At 38.7% G+C, this 14,501-nt stretch overlaps 1 protein-coding gene across 1 annotated transcript; it reads left to right on the top strand.

The window, feature by feature from the left end:
• Window positions 1-363: 363 nt before the first annotated feature.
• LOC126199219 (uncharacterized) lies at window positions 364-5,230 on the top strand. Its single transcript, XM_049936000.1, has 2 exons — window positions 364-737; window positions 2,197-5,230. Exons 1-2 carry the CDS (start codon window positions 585-587, stop codon window positions 4,897-4,899), a joined length of 2,856 nt encoding a protein of 951 aa, XP_049791957.1. The 5' UTR covers window positions 364-584; the 3' UTR covers window positions 4,900-5,230.
• The last annotated feature ends 9,271 nt before the right edge of the window (window positions 5,231-14,501 follow it).

Genomic DNA, 14,501 nt, shown 5'->3' with positions numbered 1-14,501 from the left:
ATGATGGTCTACTACTCCTCTCTTCATCATGAACGTTTTCTCGTCCACTTTTAAATAAACGTACCCATTCACGGACAACTCCTTCACTCATAACTCTTGGTCCATACACGGCACAAAGCTCACGATGAATAGCTGCTGCAGAATATCCTTTGGCTGTAAAAAACCTTATGACAGCACGCACTTCACATTTGGCGGGGTTTTCTATTGCAGCACACATTTCAAACTGCCACAAAAACTAAACTAGCGCAGGTACGACGTTCACTCGACCACGGCTTGATGCCGACTGACCTGTTGAGTGCGTGAACGCACAGATGGCGTCGCTACTCCCCCCACAACCAGCACCCCCTGTAAAAGAAAGCCTGTCTACGTAGTGCGTGACGTCACAAGATGGCTACACACATAGTCCCTTCTTCAACAGTTTCACGGAACAGTGCTTGTGAATAGTCGTTCGGCGAGTTACGCGTCAGTTTAGTATTATAGTGAATGGTGTTCCTGCGTTAGTGTACGTGATTTGGTTGTTTAGTTTCTGTGCACTAAACTGGTGATCTGTTTTTCTTTGCTGTGAAAATTTCGTTGCCTGCAAAATGCCGTATCGTTGTTGTGTGCCGAATTGTAGAGGAAATTACGACGGTGGACCAAAAGTAACCGTGTTTAAATTTCCGGAGGATGAAGCAACGAGGAAGAAATGGTTGTCACGTATTCGCAGACATAACTTCACCCCTTCTTCAAGTTCAAGAGTAAGTATTTGTTTTGTTTATTTCTTAAAAGAGGTTAAGTGTGCTAACACAGAATAGGCACTTATGCAGTAAGGAAGGTCAGCGACATTTTGACTAATAGATCTTAACTGAATAAGTGCCGAACTAAATAGCGTTTCGTTTTCTTGCCCTGGCAATTCTACAGTTTAGCTGGTATAGGTTATATGAATTCTGTAAGTTCAACCAGTATAGCCTAAGCACAGTCATACTTACGTAGTTAAATATCTCAGTATATCTTTATACTTACTGTTTATGCTGCCTGTTGTTAGGAATAAAAGTCGGTTTATAATTAAGTACGTGCACTTAAGATACAGACGACTTTCGATGTATTCTGCTTCTGTATTTAGTGTTTCTTTTTGCTGTAAAAGTCTTTAGGAAGTTGCCTGTTCAAAAACAAGTAATGTGGTTTACCCAGAAATTGAAAATGAAGTAAAAACAGTGTCTCAGTCGCTTGTTTTTAATAAATTATTGGTGGGAATTTGAAGTCATTGCAAGGAATGTTACTATTAGGGAATATAGTAGGCTTTAGACTTAACAGTGAACCATAGACAGGAAAAATGAATGAGTACATGAATGGATTAACAGGCCATCACAAAATGCAAAGGGAGAAACTGTGAAAACATATAAAAAATACTTGTGGATTTTACAAATTCTTACTTTCTGGGTCTGGAATTTCAGATACATGCCAGTGACCTACACAGCTGTCTTATAGATACACAGCTACAGTACTTGAAAGCAATTGTGTGCTCATGTTTAGCCTAATAGGTAGCACATAAGTGGCAATGTATTAGTTCATCATACTGTCAGTTTTTATGTAAGTTATGAAGTGATATCAAAAGCAAAACAGTGTCTATCTGATAAAAAGCACTACCTTTAAGTATTTCATACTTCTAAAGGTTACACAGTGTGACAATTACTTTGTATTATTCTGTTACTGTGTCACAGTTGCTTCTATGGATTACACCTGTGTGAGTTTGGTGTCATCATGCTTTCTTGTGTCCGAGGTGTGTGTGTGGGGTGGGGGGTGGGGGGGAATAGAGCAAGACATTAAGCAAAAGTCCCACCCCTCTTGTGAATATATGAGCTTCAACGCTAAATTATAAAAAAAATTGTCACTGTTATTGAATCATGCTACAAACATTAGTCAATGTTTGTAATTTTTGATGGGGAAAGTACTTTCTTCATTTCACCATCTCTTTAAGAGCTTGTTGCCATGACATGTAACTGCATGTGTTTTGATATTGAAGTGTTATTGTTTTATAGAGTTACTATGCCATGGCCACATTTATCACTTGAGTATTCTGCATTTTAGTTGGGAGTCTATTTGTATTTTAGAACTAGAAACTAACTTTATATTCATAAATTGTTTTCACACTATTAATATTGTCATCACATTCAGTTGTAAGCACAGTTTTCATTTTTTATTCATTTTTAATTACAGGTATGTCATGTTCACTTCCACAAGGATGATGTTATTTGGGAAACACAAATTGTGGATGAAAGGACTGGTCAGTTATTAAGAGCCCCCCTTCTCAAACCACGTTTGAGACCACATGCAGTTCCATCACTACTCCCAAACTGTCCTTCCTACCTTTCAAAGGAAGAAAGTAGACGTGAAGGGCCAGAGGAGAAAAAGCAAAGGCTTGAAAATGAGCAGTTAGCTGCAGCGTTACAATATAGTTTAGCATCACAGAAGGACTATGAAAACACTTTCAGCTTCAGTTCTTTAGAAGAGTTGATGTTGCGTACGAAGGAAGTGGATTTGCCCAACGAGTGGAGTGTGATCGAAAAACACAGTGATTTTGTTTGTTTTTTAAAGATAATAAGAAATCCAGCACCATTAATCACACATTCTGTCGTTATAGATAGTAATTTAAATGTTTCATTGTTTAAGAAAGATGTACAAATTAAGACATTAGGAAAAAGATCTTTTCCTGTAATTGTAACCAATATCCATGAAATTGTCAGTGTACTGCAGGAGTTTTCAGACACAGATTGTGGGCACTCAGAAACTTCTATAGATAGTATTGTAGAGATAGTGAAAGACAGTCTAGGAGTGCTGAAAGACAGTTTACAGGAGAGTGAAAAGGAGATGGTAGACTTTATATATGAACAAGTTAGTCTCATAAATGTAAAGAAATTTAATCATAGGTTTAGTTCTACATTTATGATACTGTGTTGTTTGCTATTTTCCATTTCATCTCATGCTTACAATTTTTTACGTAGCAGCTCATTAATGAAAATGCCACATCCAAGCACTCTGCGTAGGGTCTGCAGCAAATTTAATGTGAATCCATCTCACGAAAGGCTTGGGGGAAGTAATTTCCTGTCCTATGCAAGACAGAAATTTCAATACTTGAACAGCAATGATGTCAATGTTGTTTTGAGTGTAGATGAAATTCATCTAAATTCTTATTTGGAATATAAAGGAGGTAGTGTTTTGGGCATGTCATATAACTCGGAATGTGCTGCAAATTCAGCATTTGTATTTATGTTGCAGAGTGTCAAGTCTTTGTACAGGGATGTTGTTCACATTTTACCGGTGAAAACCATTTCATCTAATGCATTATACGATGTGCTACTGGCCATAATAAATGGCCTTGAACTAATAGGCTATAGGGTTTTTTGTGTGGTAACTGACAACAACAAAATCAATAGCAAAACCATGTCAATGTTTTCTCTGGATAAAGCTGTTAATATAGTTTTTAAACATCCATCTGATCCTAATCGCCCACTTTTCTTTTTAATTGATGCCGTACACATTGTTAAATGCATAAGAAATGTGTGGCTGAACCAAAAAAATGATGGTAAAGATATGTTTTATCCTCAGTTTCCAGTTAGAAAAGAAGTGGAAGAAAATAAGTTTTCTGTAGCTTCTTTTAAAACACTGAAACAGATTTATGACATAGATTCCAGTTCTTTAGTAAAATATTGTCACACATTGTCTCTCAAATCACTTTGCCCTACATCATTAGAAAAACAGAGTATGAAACTAGTGCTGCAGATATTCAATCGACATGTGTCAGAGGGCCTTGAGGTAGCTAGTGATAAATTTGATTTGAGACATGCACCATCAACAGCAGAATACATTCGAATAATAACAAAATGGTTTGATGTCATGAATGTGAAATCAGTGTTTAAAGGGAAACACAAACAGAATCCTTATATGGATCCGTTGACAACTGATAGCGTTTCTATGCAATTTTTGCTAGATTTTCTAGACTGGCTTGATGTGTGGAAAGCAAAGGGTTTGTCAAGTGGGTTTCTCACAAAAGAAACATTTTTTGCTATTCAGCATACAACATATGCCGTGGTAGAGATTGCTCGATACTGTACTGAAGAGCTAGGTATGAGCTATTTACTGACAGCCAAGCTACAAACAGATGTGCTTGAGCAGCGTTTTGGAAAGTATAGACAGCTTGCAGGTTCCCAATACAATGTTTCAGTGACACAAGTCTATGAAGCAGAAAAGAAGCTTCGAATTCAAAGTGTAATGCCTTTAGTTTTATGTTCTCCTTCCTATGGCAATATCACAGTAGGGGCCATAAAAAATTTTATGTTTTCTGAAGTTGAAGAAACAGACACATTAGACATAGAAGTCAGTGTAACTCAAGACGATGTTCTTTCAGTGAAAGATATTGCAACGTCTTTAACTTTCATTGCAGGCTACTGTGCTCATGCAGTGATTAAGAAGCTGAAATGTGAGAGTTGCCTTAATGAAATTGTGATTGAAAAGGAGTTGCCAATAAACGAACATTTTAGTTTGATACAGAGACTTGATCATGGAGGACTAAAATACCCATCAGACACTATTTTAAATATGATTGTCTACACTTATATTGTCATCAGCAAACTTCTCAAAGAACATGAAAGAGATTTTCTTGCCTGTACGAATCAACGTGCTATTGCCTGTGCAGTAGCACTTGCTACTCTTCACGAAAATGACTTTTTATTATTTGATGGGGTATGCTGCAATGGACATTCATCCCAGGCAATAATGAAAAGTGTTGTTTGGGTTGGTGTCAATATATTTTTAAACAACTACTGTAAAAAGGTTAATGGAAAAAAAGTTCAAAAAACACTCAGCGAAAACTGCAAACTCTTACAACATAATTTTGAAATCTTTATCTTAGATTCTTTTTAAATCATTAATACAAAACCTGTCATCAGTAATATTGCCACATCAACAAATGCCTCTTAAGCTGAACTAGTCAGGTTAATCTGAAACTAGTCAAACTTACCAAATTGCAACTTATGGCTGAGAGTTTGTATAAATATTTTAATATACAGCTGCTAACAGCTATCAACACTAATATCCTAACGTGAAATTTTTATCAAAGAAATTAATCTTTAATATAAAGAATCTTACACTAATTCTTTCTCAGTTGAAGTTGGGTGGTGAATGATACATACAGGAGGGAGGGGAGGGGGTGTGGCAGGCAGAGAGGACCAATAGTAATCTTGTTATAGTATGTGAAACCTAAAAATCATTTCGCTTGGTTTTCCGAGTATGACTTAAACCACTTCTTTGCTGCATGCCTTATTCATAGTATTTCTAATTTGTGTAATAAAGTTATGTGGCCCAACATGGCACATGCCTTTGACAAAGACAAGACAATGCCATTTTGATCACCTTCCTTTATTATTTTGAGAAAAACTTACACAAACTGTGCTATAGCAGACTCCACTTTTTTTGCAAACAATGTTAGTTTGTTTTGGTGATAAATGGAAGACAAGAGCAAAATTGCTCTATAGTTCTCTACATTCTCTGCAACACTTTTCTTTGTATACTGAAGTTATTACTTTAGCTTGTGATACATGTGAGAAATCTGCCAATTTGTAATGATTCATTAATTGTTACTGTTGAAAAAGCTACTATAGTATTTATGCATTCTTTAGGTAGACAAACTTCGATTTCACGTAGTGTTCGTGGTGTTCCTCTGTCTTCTACTACTGTCACTGTTATGAGTGCAGATGTGCATGCTGTGACAATTGCCCCTCTTTTTCTGAGTTTACTACTTTCTCTGCAGCTGTTATAACTGTTGTTCTCTCAACATTTTCTTATGTAGATCATGTTTGCATATATTTTACTACCAATACAAATGGAGAAGCTGGTGGGGGAGGGCTTTGCAGTACTTTCATGGCCTTTGTGTATAATGATTGGCAGGTCTCCTCATCTAATAGTAATGTAATTCTGGAACAGCTATCACTTCTGTTACAAGCACTATTGAGTGCCACTAATCCTCAGGTTGACTAATTACTGAGCTCTTTAAATAGATGCTTGCTCTGTGCCATAAAGTGCCTTCTTGTTAGCTCATCTTTGCTGAGGAGAAAAAATCTGAGGTGGACTCTCAGGTATGCCCTTCTGTTGGCTTTTTGAATATATTTGTTTATAAAAGAATATTAAAAAAGCTTAAGCCTGTCACAATTGCTTATCACTCACCTAATCTAATTAATGTTAGCAGATCATATTCCAACACCACTTGACACATTTTTGCCACATAACATACACTTACAGTTGGTAATTACTTGCAATTTACAGGGTGACCTAATATAATGTCTATATGCATTGCCATTTTTCTACTACAGTGCTTTCATATGCATTCTTCCTACACAAAACTTTATGGTGCAGTGTTTTATTTGCATTCTTTTAGTGTCCCACTTAAAGACCTTCCATTACTACCCTGGAGATTATAAAATAGCAATTTAATAATTAATGTTGTTCAAAATTTATCATTATTATTCCTAAAATTATGAAACTTAAGTCTCAAGAATGTGGTTATTGTTAATGTTTGGCCTTGGTGTCCATAAGTCTTAATTATTTTGTCCCTACATAGTATTCATGCTGTACATCTATAATTTTCTATTGTGAACCACTATAATCTAAAATTTTTCTCATTCCATGTGTTAGTGATTGACAAGAGTGTATGGAAGATGAACAAAAGAAATAAATAAATTCATTCATACACAGAATTTTTTTACTTAATTTGCATTCATTCATATCAGCATGGTCAGTAGATGAAACTTTTTTTCCACTTCTAAACAATTACCAGTATATATATTTTGGAATGATGATCTGTTAAAGTATTGCAACTAAATAGAGCTGAACCACCACCCCCACCCCTTTCCCCAAACTTACGGAAGGATGAAGTATCTAAGCCACTGGTGAGTGCAGCCCAAATGTGATGCCAAATGAAGGTAAGTGTTCATTTTTCACAATTATTTCATCACAGGTCACATCACGTCATAAAACTTCTCAACAGATGAAATGAAAGTTTACTTCGTAGTTGAAATTTATTTATGTGCAATTCATGCAAACAGTTTGTTTCAAAGTATATACTTCTTAGTACAGAAACATTCTTTCTTCAAAGGTATTCAGTTTAGAGCAGCGAAATTCTAACCTGGTAATCTGTATTTTGAGACCTCATGTAATTTCAATACATAATGGAAATGTAGTTAACTTACTGAGAAAAGAGAATTCATTGAAATTTGTATTGGCATACCAAAACTTTATGGCAATACCATTACATACTCATCTCAGGTCAGTGAGATTTTCTTAATGGAAAGAAAGTTTCTTAGGGAAAGGTGCACAAACTGAGAAGAGATATCATATCATTCATTAGAACTGCATTTTACTTAAAAAATATTAACAGGAGAAATTTCTTTAAATTTAAAAAAAAGCATGAATACGAGGTTGCTGAAATGGTGGACTAAAACATATGTAGAACATGTCTTTCAGGGCAGTGTTAGTTTTTGAAACGACTCATACTATTGCTTATTACCAGTGCCTCTCTCTAGGGGGTGTTATAATTCGAACACTATTTGCCCAATTTTCGTGTTTCTTTTTTTAATTCACACGTATATCATCCAACCAGGTTTTAAAATAGATTTTGCTACATAAGAAATAAGCAGCGGCAATAACAGTGTCCTTAAAATGTTAGCTGCCAGTGTGCTACTTTGCAAATTGCTGTCCACACTATTAGACCTGCGTCAAAGTGATGCAATATTTAACTTAAAAAACATAACAAAAACCCTAATAGAAAGTCCGCGAGAGCATACGAGAATCTTTCGCGGGTGGCTTTCAATCAAAATTTTTGTCATTAAAAATCGTCTTACACAGGAGCTGCAAAACGGAAGAATGGTGAATGGTGGCCAGCCATAAAGGATAAATGTATACCGTTGCAGACGTTTATATTGGCCTTTTCGAGATTTACAATTTATACTACAGCACTTACAGTTTAGGAATGGTATTGGAAAAGAGCACACTGGTGGCAAACACTTGCACTTTGTGTAGCTGACGATCTTTGAACGGCTAACCAGACTGCCATCGAACAAGTCGTGACAATCCCCATTAAAGCAACTTTAAAATAAACTACAATGAAATGGGTCCATTCATTTGGGAGTTTTGATGCCTCAGATAATGAAAGTTATTACAGCCACTTTTTACGTCGGGGCTAAATGGTATGCAGAAATAAGTTACAGACAAAAGAACTGGGTCATTTGAGAAAGGAAATCTTGTAATTCATGAGAGAGGTATGTCAGATTTCTTTACGAATTTTCCTCGTGCGGTTTCCGTAACAGTCTTATTGCTGTGGCCAAACGGACTGCGAGCACCGGCACCAGACTACGTGCGTGACGTCACTGAGCGGGCGCGCAGGCTTTCCTCTATAGGGGGTGCTGCCACAACCCGCACTGTGACCAATCGGAGGTTACTTTCTGAACCGCCCTCGTATTTCACGACTACCGCACAAGTAAAATTCACTAAAACAGTGCAGTTTGGTTTCTGACCCAGCATGTTGATAGCGAGGGTTACAAAACGGAAAATAAATGAAAAAGATATGTGAAGTGGCAGTATTAGATAACAGGCTGCGATATCTATATACTGATGTTTAATTCTCATGGGGCTTAAAGCAGGTAATACTAAATAATGCTAATTCTGACTGTTTCGCTTAATGAGATGTAAAATAAACGGAAAACTAAGTACCCCGGCTCTTCCGGCCTAACGAAAAGCGCCGGCACAGAGGTGAAGAATGCAAGAGCAGAGAGGCCTGTGAGACGACGTCAGCCAATAGCACGGTGACTAGGACGTCACCACGACAGGAGCGGCCTCTACAAGAAGAGAATATATGCACCGCTCTTGCCAGCCTCGGCCGGACAGTAAAGGGACAGTAGAAGATGGACACTAGCAGAGAGGCCTAGATCAGCTCTAATATTAACGATAGCAGTGACTTTCGAGCGATTGTAAATGCTTACATGGACGTTGTATATAGTAAAGGACACTCACTGTTTGCATGTCGCCCATCGTTTGCGACAACTCCTTGTAAATCCAAAGTTAAGAATTGTCCATCTTCTGTATTGTAATAAAAACTATTAATGTGATCTGCTTGAATTGTTGTATAGCTATCCGAGAAGGCAGCATCCTTTATTCACCCTGTAAAAGACGAGTGGGCAGGACTCCACACCAGCAAAATACTAATATTACCGCTTGTAAGGTGTCAGGCAAATCCAACACCTTCCATGAAAACCCTAACATGACAAGCAAATCCAGTAGTATGTCACATAGCTCCGAATAAATCGTGACACTAAATTAACCAAAGTAATACGAGAAACGAGTGAGCAAATGGAATACCACTGACTAACACAAGAATGCGTAAATGCATGTCACACCTTCCCACCGTGACACAGACGCAGTTCCGAGGGGAGAAACGAGAACAGAAGCCAAGAGCAGAACCGTGTTAAGCTAGAAGGCCCTACGATAAGGGATGGACACCCACGTCGCCAGCTAACCACCAGGACCACCCCCCAGCCCATGTTAAAAGCCAGAGCCCTCCAGAAGAACAGTATAGCTCTTACGATAACACTAAAAGGGCCACATCAGCTGAAAGTTTTAGCGTGAGACTTTTTCGCGTCTCTACTACGTTGCAAACTTTAAAAACATTGCCCCACCACGAAAAGTATAACGTTTCTCATTGGATAGACCGAATTTTTGTAGGCAGAGCTTAAGGTTAACATTGAGACCATGATTGGTCAGATGAAAACACAGCCAGATAGTTTTTTTTTTTTTTAAAATCAACTACGGTAAATTGTAGTAAGGAGAAGTTAGGAGAGAGTTGCTTCCGAGACAGCGAGTTGTATGGAGCTGCGCCCGCCGCCGCCCCCTGACGAACACCGACAGGGTAATGACGCACGCGATGCCGCATTTTTGTGCGCATAAGGCTTCACTCAGAACTGCAGAAGCCTCATCTGTTAAATCCCCTTTTTACGTAATGCTAGTGTCGATCGTCAATTGAAGCTCATGGTATTCACATTTGCTACGTAAGTTAAAATCTGAAACGTGATGAATTGTCTGTTATATAATTATTGAGAAGCCACATCAGCCACTGTAGTTTACGACAAGTTAGATAGGTAATTAAAGACAATTGAGGGTCACTGTAGACCATTTTGATAGTTTTCTCATTTGTGAAACTTAATTTAAACCTAGATTATAGATGTGATATGGCATAGGTCATCCTTCGATCCATTGTAGAACTTGGAAACCCATTCAGGGAATATTCGTTCACATTTTTGTTGAATGCAGTTGGTTTTTATCATCCTGTATTAAAACATTTCCTTTAAAAAAATGCAATTTATAAACAATGTTTTGTGAGTAGAATAAAATTTCCATTGGTAAACTTAACTGCTTTTTCGACGTTATTTTACCAGCTAACTAAAAATAGGAAAGCCTTGAACCCCTTCCACTAAATTTAGTTAATATTAACATTCTTTTACAGGGAGTGCAGTGTAACTGACGCTGAAATCATTAAGTATTTGGTTATATCGTCGCTAGCCTCCTGAACTCTTCTGAACTCTACATGTCATGTGTGGTCTGGCGTCTCCTTACCAGCAATAGGTCCCAGGTTCAAACTAGTCAATTCCCTAAAAAACAGGCTCAGAGCGTCGTTGCGCGAAAGTGGTAGGGAGACACGACATAGAACAACAGACACCACGCAGAATGTTAGAGGCTCACAGCGAAATACATTTACAAATTTGACTAAATATCAAGAAATATTCCTTGCAACACACTCCTCTCCTGAGACACATCGTTCAACAGTTTCTCTCATCCTTATTCGGAAATTCACAATTGGTTTGGAACATCCAATGTTGTAACGATAATTCAGACTATCTCTTTGAGTTAGGAGTTACCTCCTGTGTAATATAACGTACATGTGCAGCAACTAAACGATTTCGGAAACATACATTTAATTAGACATTTCTAACATGTAGTTTGTAGAAATTCACACTCTTCAAAAGAGCAAAGCCGCACGTTTTTCAAACAGACGGACTGCCTTGACGACTGATCTCATTCGAGAACGCTGCCGACAACGGCCCACGCTGCCGTATCACATTCGTTTATATTCATGAGCTTTTAATCTGTGAACTGCACAGCAACGTCACTCCAACTAATCACGTCACCGCGACGTCAATTTTATATATAGCCTTCTTTTAAACTCGTTATTCCGATAATACCTCAATCACGTCATTTACGTGGAATCGATGTTTCATTACCATGGATGATGATTACGGCGAAAAATGGACGTCGCCATAAATGAATAAATTTTACAGAGGAAGTTAAAGATGCAAAAGATAACAACTTTTCGTTTCTGTCTGTAAAATAAATTTTGCATTAACAGATTTCGATAAACGACTGACAGTCATTTGCACCATATTAATGAATGCGTAACACAAAGCAGATTTCCGTTCCCTTCAAATGCATTTTACCAAGAGTAAAACAAAATTCTCTCGATTCTCATGTGAGTGAAATGTCATTATTTGATAGAAAATTATGATTCCATATGTATTAATTTTAGAGCGAGTTTCTTTCTTGCCGATCAGTAACGAAGTGAAATACAGAAAGACATCACTATTCAGTAAACTGTGAAGCGTGTGCTTTCCATTTTTCGTATACGAGATAAGACACTTTTCGTGTGTATGTTAGACGCAGATCGGTGGGTCACTGGGAAACAATATGTGCCTAGTTATCATGTGAGCATTACGATCACTGTGCATCAGCTTCGATCTGTATTGTATCAAGCACTAAGCTGAAGCTCTTTCGAGGTTGTCATGAAGTAGGACACTGGATACACCGATATATTTCGTAAACACATCAGTGCCGTGTATTTCACATTGAGCGCACTCTGGAACATGAATACGACGTCAAACTCTTGACGACCGCTATGATTGTACGGGAGTCATACCGTTACCTGCTACAGATATGAGATGAGGTGACAAAAATCCTAGGATACATCCCAATATGGTGTCGGACCTCCTTTCGTGCGGTGTGGTGCAGCAACTCGAGGTGGTATGGACTCAACAAGTTTCTGGAGGTCCCCTACAGAAATACTGAGCAATGCTGCCTCAATAGCCATCCATAACTGCGAAACTGTTGCTGGTGTAGGATTTGTGCACGACATGACATCTAGATTATAGCACATAAAAGTTTGATGGGATTCATGTCTGGCGATCTTGGTGATCAGATCATTCGCTCGAACTGTCCAGAATGTGCTTGAGACCAATCGTGAAAAATTGGGGCAGGGGACATGGCACATTGGCATCCGTAAAATTTCAATCGTTGTTGGGAAACGTGCACTCCATAAACGGATGCAATTGGTCTCTAAATAGCCGAATGTAGCCATTTCCAGTAAATGGTCGCTTCAGTAGGACCAAAGGACCCAGTCCATTCCATGTAAACCCAGCCAACACAATTATGGAGCCATCACCAGCTTATGCAGTGTCTTCTTGACAACTTTGGCTTTCAGGGATCTGTGCCACACTATAACGCTACCATCAGCTCTTACCAACTGAAATCGGAACTCATCTGACCAGGCCACGGTTTTCTAGTCGTCTGGGGTCCAACCGATGTTATCATGGGCCCAGGAGAGGCGCTGCTGGCGATGCCGTGCTGCTAAAAAGGCACTCAAGCCGGTCCTCTGCTGCCATAACCCATTAACTGCCTAATTTGTCGCCATATCCTAACGGATACGTTCGTCGTTTGCCCCGCATTGAGTTCTGCGGTTATTTTACGCTGCGTTCTTCTCTGCTACCACCGATAAGTGTACACAAAAGCCGCTACTCTCGTCGTTAAGTGGGGGCACTCGGCCAGTATCTTGTCCGTGCTGCGGATGTCTGATATGTAGTATACCCTGCACGCTCTTAACACTGGAGTGCGGAATGTTGAAGTCACTAGCGATTTCTGAAATGGAATGTCCCTTGCGTCTAGCTCCACCTACCATTGCGTGTTCGAAATATGTTAATTTCAGTCGTGCGCCGCTCTTTTTATACCTTGTCTACGCAATACTACAGTCGTCTGCGTATGTGAATATCTTTATCCCATGACTTTTGTTATTTCAGTGTATAACGAATGTGGAGACATTATTTCCAGCCTTGGGTGGCCGAATGGTTCGTTTCACAATTCCTGCAAGCTGACTCTTTTGGCCATACATTTAAAAGAGAGCGCAATGCTCACTAACTCACAACCTCCACCATGAGAAGATATATGTGCTTCATGAAACGGAAACTGGAAACAGGAGAAAATGATGAAGAATGACATCATTCAGTCTTCGCAGAGCCCATGGTCGTCACCAGTGGTTCGCATCAGGAAGAAGGATGTCAGTTGGCGCTTTTGTGTTGATTACACGAAGCTTAATAAGATAACTAGAAAGGACCAGTTCCGCAAGGAGCCTCCACCCCAAAACTGATGACAACGCTGGGGAGTAAGCATAGATACATTATTCATTATCGTAATCTCCAGCAGTCTCTCAGCTTGGGGATGGAGAGGGTTAGAATCACCTTGCGGCCTACTAGCATCGCGCGTTATCGTCGCCATAATACACTGAGTAATAAAGGTCTGTATAAAGGAAAGTGTGGCCGTCCTTTTCCCCTACGTTTGCCGCCGTCCGCAGTTCAGGACTGGCTGAAAACGCGTGACGTGACGTTAGGAGCCACTTTGGGTCCAAGCTTTACATGTGAAGCATAAGAAGTGTTGTGTATCTGCAAAGCTTTAAGTAGAATAATGCCCCAGTGCTGTGCTTTTTGCTGTTCGTTTCGAGGTGAAAAGGGAGGAAACCTGTACAGAATTCCTTCCGAAGGGAGAGATGCGACAAGAAGGAGAATATTGATCGCAACTGAAAAGGTTGCAGGAACTCGACTTAACCATTCAGTTAATTTTATTCATTTTTGGCCTTTTATCTTTGTCTCCTTTTTACGTTTCTGTTACTTAGTTTCCAATCCATCAGAACAGCAAGAAAATGTCAGAAGAGCTAATAGGATGCTTTAATGGTAATGTAATTACAAAACAGAAACCTTAGAGATAAAACTGCCACTGTTAGCTCATTAAACGAAAAATAGTGAGTGATAGCGTACAAAGTTATCATGACTGGTAAAAAATTTTACCTGATTGACTGTAGAGTATGGTTTAAACTTATATTTACGATGCTCACAATAAGAAATTGTACTTTGTTCCACGCGATATAATGTTCAAAAAATATTGCACTAGGCAACTACTGAACCTGCGACATTTCATTCAGTAACCATTAACATTACCAAAAGATTACTACTACAGTTGGAATCAGGTCTCTAATCTACACTGCATTGCAGTTTCAGTCGGACGCATTTTAAAAATATTGAGCCTCTTGCACTTTCGTAATCATTCCCCTAATGTCGTAGAACAATTGCAGACAAAGTTTTATTCGATACGTCTGATAAAAACAT

This window comes from Schistocerca nitens, chromosome 8 (assembly GCF_023898315.1).
Source record: "Schistocerca nitens isolate TAMUIC-IGC-003100 chromosome 8, iqSchNite1.1, whole genome shotgun sequence".
NCBI lineage: Eukaryota > Metazoa > Arthropoda > Insecta > Orthoptera > Acrididae > Schistocerca > Schistocerca nitens.
This window is presented reverse-complemented; position numbering and strand designations above follow the sequence as displayed.

What these genes read in the sequence shown, in the direction of transcription:
- LOC126199219 (XM_049936000.1), top strand. Translation starts at nt 585, where the DNA reads ATGCCGTATCGTTGTTGTGTGCCGAATTGTAGAGGAAATTACGACGGT. An exon ending in CCCCTTCTTCAAGTTCAAGA is followed by an intron (nt 738 to 2,196) that starts GTAAGTATTTGT and finishes TTTTAATTACAG; the next exon opens with GTATGTCATGTTCACTTCCA.